The sequence below is a fragment of the Protopterus annectens genome, chromosome 2.part1, assembly GCF_019279795.1.
Source record: "Protopterus annectens isolate FY-2018-M chromosome 2.part1, PAN1.0, whole genome shotgun sequence".
Classification (NCBI taxonomy): domain Eukaryota; kingdom Metazoa; phylum Chordata; order Ceratodontiformes; family Protopteridae; genus Protopterus; species Protopterus annectens.
In genome coordinates, this window is record NC_056729.1 from 1,668,219,643 (window position 1) to 1,668,229,591 (window position 9,949).

The following is a 9,949-nucleotide window of genomic DNA, read 5'->3' on the forward strand; positions in this document are numbered from 1 at the left end:
CACGGGCTTCTATTGAAATCATCCCTAAATATAAATAATAAGACATAAGGAATATGTTGTACACATGAATGTCCAGCTGCTAGCCACACCTGTTTTTATTAGGTTCATAGGTTCATAGGTTCATAGGTTCATACTAGGCTATCTGCCCTAGGGCATTTATAAGCCTAGCCAGAGTGTGTATGGCTTTCGCCACCCATTTTAAATTAATTTTGCTATGCCCTTTTTCGAGGTTAGTATACTGCGCTTCTGTCTAACAGTGACACAGAAGTGATACCCGGGGTAAACCTATTATACTTCTTATACATAATTCTTTTAGGCCATATCATCTGAAAATGTGGTTTTAATGACACCTGTAATGTATGATGATATACTTTTCTTCTGATATCATGTTGAAGGTATAGTACTTGATGTAAATTACATTTTCTATGTGCACATCAGTTTGTGTTTTATTTTGCATAGGAATGTGTGGCCTGATATGTTGTTTTCATTGTTATGGTGTGGATTTGTGACCAACATCGCATATGGTGATAGACTTGACTATGGGAGTACCTTATTGTAATGTGCCATACCGAAAGTTTTCTACCTGTGCATTGTGTCACAATGAGTATTTTATGTACTCATATATTTGCAGGTATGCATATTATGTACTTTCTTTTTTTGTAATATGATTTACCCTGGCAGACCATGAGACCCATTCAACCATCGGATGCCTGAGATGAGTGCATGCCAAACCACTCCCCGAGTCCTTGGATAACAATGATGACCATGATGGTGACGACAATGATGATGAAGAAGAACCTGGACCTGCACATAACATTATCCTTGCTGCACCCTGGAGCAGAAGACACCCACTGCCATCAGAAGACGATCTTCAGGACAAGATCTGGGAGGTGATGACTGATGTCTTTCAGGCACAGATGAGGAACTTGATAGGGAATTTATTCTAGTATATAGCACAGGCTATGCGGGACTCATTCAGGGAAATAAACAGCAAGATCATTTGCACTGTTCATCCCAATCAAGGTGGGCCCTTAGGATCATAAGTATTGTCTGTGTGATCCACTTGTGTACTGCTGCTACCATGGTGTTTGCCATATAAACAATAGGACTGTATAGGCACACTTTTACATGCATAGCATATTGCTGCCATGCTTATGAGATACATGGACAACTGCACACGGCAGATGTCATGTGACATTTTGCATTATGTTGCACCCGGTGTATTTCATACATTATCACATTAGACATGCAGTCATCACACCGATCTTCATGAGTTTCTGCACTTGATGCATACATTGCAGTGCAGCATATTGTTCTTATGGCCAATATACTGTGGCTCTATGTCACAGTTATCCATTTTGCAGTTAACATACTACTACTAACACAAGAGTTCTACTGTATACATGGGTGGGATTGACATCAACTCATAAACAACATTTTGCCTGTACTTCCCAAATAACACAGTAAGATGGGTATGATTTGTGGGTTGCTGTGTCATGTATGTTCAAAAATAGAACATGTCCTTGCCTCTGTGCTTTGTATGACACTTGTCCTGCTGTCACACTGTCATACTGAATTTGTGTGTGGCATATATTGGCAATGATGTTGTATCATATAACTGTGTCTGCTATATGCGGGCAGTCCTTTTCAGAATGCATAGACTACCACTGTACAGTTCATGTATACACTGTGGTATTGATTATTTATGTAGCAATATTAAAGTAGACCTTCTTTTGCCTATGTTACTTTTCCACATGAATTTCTTATTCACATACATGCCCATATTTTGGTAACTGGTGTACATATAAACTGATTTATGTGCATGTCTCTGCGTAAATAGAAACCCAGTTGTACCTTGGGACTGTGAACAGTCATTGAATCCATGTTCATGTGCTGTACTGTTGTTTACAGGACTGTCCTTTGCTTAGTCATACCTATAGTCAATGATACATATATCACCACAGGTGTTTATTACACATGTTGTATGTGTATGTGATACTGATTCTTGTATACCTATGCCTCTTGCTGTTAGATGATTGCACAATACTGTGTATATGTGATTTCTACATGGCCATGTTTACTGCCGTCAGAAATGCAGTCTGCCAGTATGACATACATTGGTAATTTGCTTCAATGTAGCATGGAGTGACTGACTGAAATTGAGTTTTAGACTGCATGTCCTTCAGAAAATGCATAATAATACAAAAATCTGTTATTCTAACAAATTTCTAAGTTTATAGGACCGATATTTAAAATTTCTTCCTATTTTTGGGCCTTTGTCTTCCCATTATTTTTGTCTTTGTCCAGATTTCTTGTGCTGAGAGGTTGAGAGGTATAAAGGTCATACATATACATCTACATCTGTGTGTTGCTTATGAAATGGCATATATCTGACATATGGAGTCCATTGCACATCTGTTTAGGTTTCATAGGAGATTACTAGGCTGATGGCTTAAAAGCCCTTACACCTACTTGTGTAAGGAGCAGCTAGTCTGTTACTTTGCTGCAGTACTTCTGTGTGGCACTGTGCTTTGTTGTTTGCCTTTCACATGCATGGTTAGAGGTTCTATTCTGTCCTCTGCTGGTATTCTCCAGCATTTCATGGGCTGCATTTGCTCATATGTGCTGTTGTTTGGCTTACACTTGTACTCCTGACAGACTACTTAGGTACTGGAATCAATATCCAATGTATACTGTGATTCATATTTATTACCCTACACCATGCCACTGCCATCAATCTCACACATCCAGGTATGACTGCCACACAGTTTGCAACATGTCATAATGTAATTGTGCATGGGTATATATGTATTTCTGCATTTTACTCTGGCTGGCATGCATCCCCACCCTGTTTGTCAACTTTCCTTTGCCCATGTTGTAGAGCGTGTTCTTGTTTTCGACCTTTGTCATGTCTTGTGGAATTTGTTATATGTGTACACCTGCTGTTTAACCCTTCTCCTCCTCTTTCCTTGTCTTTTCCTTTCATAGGATCATAGGAGGTTACTAGCATAATGGCCCTAAGGCCCTTACAAGCCTAGATAAGTACAACCCCTGTTCCTTCTATTCTCGAAAAAAAATGGGGCCTATTCCACCCCCCCCCCAAAAAAAAAATTGCCCATGCTCCTCTGACAGTCTGTCAGAGTTTCTTTTTCCAACATACCTCTTGTATGTCCCTCTTTTTCATCCATATCCCACATCTGCTTTTCTAGCTCAGTATTTCTTTGGGTACCTGTGTTACTCGTATTCCCCACACATGTCCAATACCCATTGTTAGCTACTGTTAGCCCTGATGAAGTGGCCATGATTCAGTCAGAATCTGTTCTTTCTGGTGAATGTATTTTATTAGTACATGACTTATAAAGACATCTGTAGATGTCTGTAGGCCTACTGGAAGGACTGCTGTAGATATGGATTACTTTCAAATGTTATGCTGTTTGCATTGGGCTTGTAGAATTTCTGTAGCTTTGTTAATGCACATCATGGTTTATGAGACACGTTTCATAACTTATGGAATGGCTGTGACTACTAGACAGTGCACCAGTGCTGCTGGTCAGTTCTGTTTTGTACCAACATATTTTGCATAGATATCTGCAAAATGTGTCAGATTCCGCAAACATTACAGAATCTGGCTGTATGCTTTTTGGTGCTAAATATAAATTCAGTAGATCCAAGAAAAAACTTTAACAATCTATGATCGCAACAATCATCCCTTAGAGCAAGCCTCCTTTTTTAAGTTTGGCTAGTTTTTAAAGGGTCTGCAGACTGACTGTCTAGTCTTCTTCTCTTTCGGCTGTTCCCATTAGGGGTTGCCACAGTGGATCATCTGTTTCCATTTCTTCCTGTCCTCTGCATATTGCTCTGTCACACCAACCACCTGCATGTCCTCTCTCACCACATCCATAAACCTTATCTTAGGACTTCCTGTTTTCCTCCTACATGTCATCTGCAAACATCATAGTCCATGGGGCCTCCTGTCTGATCTTGTCTGTCAACCTGTCCATCACCATTGAAAATAAGAAAGGACTGACTGTCTAGTACTTACATATAAACCTCTGAACTTAAAGATCTTGGTCTCTGGTTAGACTCCTCACTCAGCTTCAATCTGTATCTTGATAATGCACATAAACAAAAATAATCCTTTATTTTTCTTGGCACAAAAATATCTCCTTTTTTTTACACTTCATCAAATCTGCAATAAAGAAAGGAAAGCTCCTCCCTCAAATCAAATTCATCATCTTCTTTTACATCAGCACCCTCTATTAAAAATTCCATCACTACTCAAACACTAGAAAGAAAAATACTGTATTTGTATTTATTACACACTTCCAAAGAAATGTACAACACTGTATAATACTAAAACTGGCAGTTAACCAAAGAGCAGCTCTGCTCCTAGGATCACAACCATTCATACTCCTACATATGTATTCTTTCTACTTTTAACCTCAAAACTATTAAGATGTACTCCCACATACAACCTAAGAAACTTGAACCACTCTGGCCCTAAAATACAAATCCCACACAAGCTACATATCTCTGACCATGCAGTCTCAATTCTTAGGCTCAAATTGTAGGAATTCCTTACATCCGAAATTAAAGACTCATCTTCTTATTCCAAGTTCCATTCTCTACTAAAATCACATTTAGTTAAGCAGAATATAATTGTTACTCTTCAGGTCACATAGGATCATGGGTAAATACTAGGCTAGCTGCCCTTGTGGGCTTTCTTGGGTGTTTGAATTAACTTCTCCTGTCTGGTGTTTGATTGGCCATACCCATCCCATGGTTGATAATTATATATTGCCCCCAGTGAGAACAACTGAAATCATACCATGTTCAAGCCCTAGTTGATACCTTATTCCTCCTCTTACCTCCTCTCTCATTCCTAACTTTATTTCTTCTTGCCCACCTTCTGTTTACCCTACTATCCCAACTAAATTCTCCCTCCCTATGCCTCACTCCCTCCTCTCACTTCCTTCTCTTCAACTTTCTTCACCCTTACACTATTCCCCCTAACCCTAATTTTCCTTTTTCTTACTTGCTCAGTACCTCTGATTACCTTTCTCCTCCTACTAGCTTGTTTTCCCTTCCTTGAATTCTGTTTATACAGGTTCAGTCTGTGTACTTATGTATTGTTCTTTTCATATTCATCTCTCTGCATTCATTCAGTCCCTATCTACTATATGTAAAAAAAAAAAATCAATATTTTGTTCACAAAAGTCTTCTTATTAGTTCTCGGGAAAATGATCACTTACTAGCTTCTTACTAGTTCAGTGTATTTGTAAAATATTCTGTATATACTACTATGTTTTTGTAAAGCTTCCATTTTTGTTCTGTATAGGTTTTGCTTATTGTACAAACTCCAAATATTGTTCACTGTATAAATTTTGTACAACTATTTTCACCTGATCTGGAGCTTTTCTCCCTGGGCCTCCATTGAGAATGGGCTACCACCCAGTCAGACTATCCCGGTAAACAAAAAGTAAATAAATAATATATAAATAATTTGAGGGGATCCACACATGGGATAAAGCATTTAAGAGTTGTCTGTATCCATAAGTTGTAGTACAGGGGCAGTCCAGGATGCATTTTCTATTACTCAATCGTAGATTCATGCTGGGCTTGAATATGGAGAAGGATGAGATTTGTTTTATGCGGATGGGGAGCATACCTCTCAACCTCTTAGAAATCTGGACAAAGTCATAAATAATGGGGGTACAAAGGCACAAAAATAAGGACAATTTTAAATATTGCTCTTACAAGCTTAGAAAGTTAATAGAATAACAGGTTTTCGGTTAAGATGAAGTTTCTGAATGATATGAAGTCTGAAACTCAAATGTATGTCGATATTTTCTGACTTCAGTCTTCAATGACTTGCCATTGATTTGCCAGCAAACCACAATTTTATGAAAAATGGACCAAAAATATGAGGTAAAATCTGGACATTATACAAAAAATCTGTATAGTTGAGAGATATGTAGGGGAGTATGTTCCACTTAAATCTACTTCCATTCTTCTAGTCTATGACTCAACCACTAAGATCATTTGGTCCTTATCAAATTTTTAATGTATTTAATTTTTCAAACATTTTGAAACTTCTATACATATTGTAAATGAATACATTAGAATCATTATGTAGCCCAAATCCTACTCTACCATTGTACTGTTTTACTGTCACTTACTTTTTATGGTATACTTGTCTATATGTCTGGGGATGAGACTGAAATTAGGCAGAAGTGATCTGTGCTCTACCTGGAAAACAACTTCAAATAAAATAAATATGAATTCTGAAACACAAGTGTCTGCCCTCATCATCTGCTCGAAAAAAAAAACATATTTTATGAGCAACAGACCAAAATAAGAGACAAAACTGCAGGCATTCTCCAAATTCTGACCCCAGCTCTTAACCTTCCTTCTCCAAAATGAGGAAGATTACCTCTCATAATGTGGAACACCTAACTAACAACTTCAACTAAGAGGCACACATGTTTAAAATATGCTTCTTTAGACTTATAAAAATTAATATGATTCAGTACTATTTATACAGGATATCAGCTAAAAAATTCCTAACACTAAATGAGTGACACAGCCTTTCAATGTGGAACTTTGAGGAACATGGTCAGATCCAAAATGAGGAACAGTCCTCGTAATGAGGTACACTTGTGAGGTTTGATTATTTCTGAGCAGCTGAGTGGTGACTGAGATGACGAATGAATTATATCGTTATTACTAAGTTCCAAGATGGTAAATTTAAAGTTTGTCTCTACTGTTTAAAACAGGCATCAAGAAATGGGTGTGGCTAAGTGCTCAGAGGTGGGGCTAAATGCGGGTTGGGGTGAGGCTTGGCAAACCAAATTATTAAGCCTATTTCAGAGGGAGGAGAAGTTTTCTGTAATGGAAAGAAAAGCTGGCATACAGTTACTATTACACCGTCCACACGCTTCTGATTATAACAAAACGTTAAGCGCACGGTTTTATTTTTAATTCCTTGCTATTAATAGTTTGCAGTTTTCCCAAATAAAATTGAAAATAAATGGGATAAAAATATAAATCACAGACACATATTACAATTTCAGCAAGAAGAGTTGCTCCAAAGCGTCTCCTAAAGAATAAAAACTGTTTGAATTATACAATAATTGCGGTCGTTTTTGCTTGCTGCTAAAAATCACACATATATGTAAATAAATACAATAAAAACGAAAACCATGGAGTTTAGTGGAATCAGAGTCACTAAAAAGGATCATGATACCATTGTTTATAAGTCTATACAGTTCCATTTGTATAGCAAGTATTTTTCTCTGTCCGCCCGCCTCTTTGTTTATTTACTGTATGCACCGAGAACCTCTAACATTTTTGATAAATCTGCAATGCACTGTGGGTAAGAAAAATTCACATGTGTTGCAGGAAACATGGCATCCTCTAAGAAAAGGTACGTATACAGCAGAAAGTCTGTGAAACTTGTGATTAGCTGTAGTTTTATAATGTGTTACAAATTGGGTAAAGTAGTAGAAAATTGTCAAAGCAGTTGGCAGGGCAGTTTTGGTATTATTTCATCTTGCTGCTTTCATAAGAGGTACCGTAAACATTTGTGTATAAATAAATATATTTGTATAATGGGTAGTTTAAACAATATCTGGATTATTTACTGTCGGTAACCGCATGTTGTGGACGAAAAAAATAGTTTTTGTTCTCATTATTATTGGTTGTGAGTCAATGCTGGTGTCCTCTCTGTAACTTCATCTTCTGCTCTGGATTATTTATCATAGAAGTTTTTTGGAGGGTGGTGTTATTGTTATAGTCTTGCTGCTTTTACATGATGAATAAGCTAAAGTTGTTTTTTTGTTTGATTTGCAGAATTGTATTTTACTTTTGCAGTAAGAGGTTGTCACGCGTAATGTCCCAAACGTTTGAATTGGGATGCTAAGGAAACTGGCTAGTAGCTCTGTCACAAGCTGTTTCTGAAATACATTATGCATTGCTTTCACTAATAGTAGTTTGTCAATTATGATAGAAACCTCAGCATTTAATTATTTTTTTTTAAATAGAGGCTGCTTCATAGGTTTGTATGTTTATTCAGTACCAGCTGTATTAATAGATTAGTACTAGGCTAATTGCCCTTGCGAGCCATTTTAAGCCCAGCCAATTATCCCTTGTGAGACTCAAACCCTGCACCTTATATTTGTAAGGTAAACACCTTAACCATTAGGCCACCCTCCCAACCCTATGTCAACCATTGAAGGCTTAACCAACATTGATAGAATTTAATGTTTAAAATATAACACAGATGAATGCAGACCCTTCATTTTCCCATATTTGTAGCTATAGCTCTCAATGAATCAGCCGGAGACAAATATAGAAATAATGAAGGACAGTTACTGACTATTTTAAAGTATCAGTACTATTAACATGAGACATTGACAGATTAAGACACTGTGCATTAGTATATATTTTTGGAAGTAAAAGAAGTCATAACTGTAATTGTCATCATTAAGTGTTAGTCGCCACCTCTTCTCCAAATGTCATCAGTTGTAGGAGGGATTAATAGGGACAGTGCTCAAATTTGAGTCAAAATTGGGGACAGTTGAGAGAGATGTTTGTAACAGCTGCTGGTAGATTGCAAAAATGGGATAAGTACCCCAGCAGATGAAAGTCCAGTTCTTGGATTATCAGTCTGTACCACAGGGAGAGTTCTGCTGCAGCATTCACCAGGGAATGCCTTTTGCACCACAGTGGTATGTCAAGATTATATTATATGCTGCTGATACTGTACTTTATAAAAGTAAAGCAACAGTATTACTGCAGTGACAAGTCCATTACTTATACGGCAAAACAAAAAAGTACTGAAATACAAGAAATGAGCCAGCAAAGAGGAAAGCAAAACGAACTTTAATTAAAACTACATAAATACTAAAAACATACAAAAAAAATATAAAATGAGTGCTTTTGCACCAAACAAGACGCTTCAGTAGATCTACATAAATCAGCCTTAGCTCACATTTATACAAATTTCAAACTAATGCCTAAGACCTCATGACCTCAATGCAGGTCTTAAAGGAATACAATAATTAAACACTTTGCCTCTGGTTGCACGAAGCAGTAAAATCCATTTAGCCTCAAGGCTCTCTGAATCTTCACATCCCCACCTCTTGCTGTAACACAATAATAATCAAGAACTAAAAATTTAAAACCATGTAAACCTTCAGCACCTACCAATTGTTTGGCTAAAACATTCCTAGGATCACCTTTATAAATGCTATAGAGATGCTCACCTTTATAAATGCTATAAAGATGCTCTCTAATCCTATCTCTAAAACAGAGCTTGGTCTTACCTGCATAGTAACTATTGCAGGTATCACAAACAGCAAGGTAAACAACATTTTGAGAACCACGATCTGCTCAAAAATTAAACTTAAATAACTGTCCAGTATCAGGAGGAGTGATACTATCCCCTTCCCTAATATATTCACAAACATTACATCCTCCACAAAGAATGGTCCCTTTTTGATCAGGGACAACTTTCTCACTACTGTTAGTCAGAGACTTGTAACACAGCATCCGTTTAATCGAGTGGTAATTCTTAAAAGAAAACCGAGGCTCATCCCCAAATATTTCCTTACATCTTCCATCAGTCATAAGTACCGCCCAGTGCTTCCTCACAATATCACAAACAGAATGCACATTATTGGAATAGTTCAAACACATCCTAAGATTACAAGGCCTTATATCCCTAGTTACAGAAGGAACATCATTATTAAAATGCAGTCTTGCCCTAGTATGTCTAAAAGACAAAACTTCATTCTGTGCCTGAGATAGCTCAGCGTCACAATATAGGTTCATAGTTTGGTACTAGGCTATCGGCCCAAAGACCTATAACAAGCCTAGCCATAACAATTCCCTGGATATTTCTTCTCACAGTATTTACTTCCCTGGACCCCTGTCTAACAGGGCGACT

The 9,949-nt window shown here is 37.4% G+C and overlaps 1 protein-coding gene across 1 annotated transcript in view; it reads left to right on the top strand.

Moving 5' to 3' along the window:
- Nucleotides 1-7,444: 7,444 nt before the first annotated feature.
- NOC2L (NOC2 like nucleolar associated transcriptional repressor) overlaps nucleotides 7,445-9,949 on the top strand; it is a 1,272,638-nt gene continuing 1,270,133 nt past the window's right edge. The window contains exon 1 of the mRNA XM_044063595.1: nucleotides 7,445-7,570. Coding sequence (XP_043919530.1) covers nucleotides 7,479-7,570 — 92 coding nt within the window. The 5' untranslated portion in view covers nucleotides 7,445-7,478. The remainder of the gene's footprint in view (nucleotides 7,571-9,949) is intronic.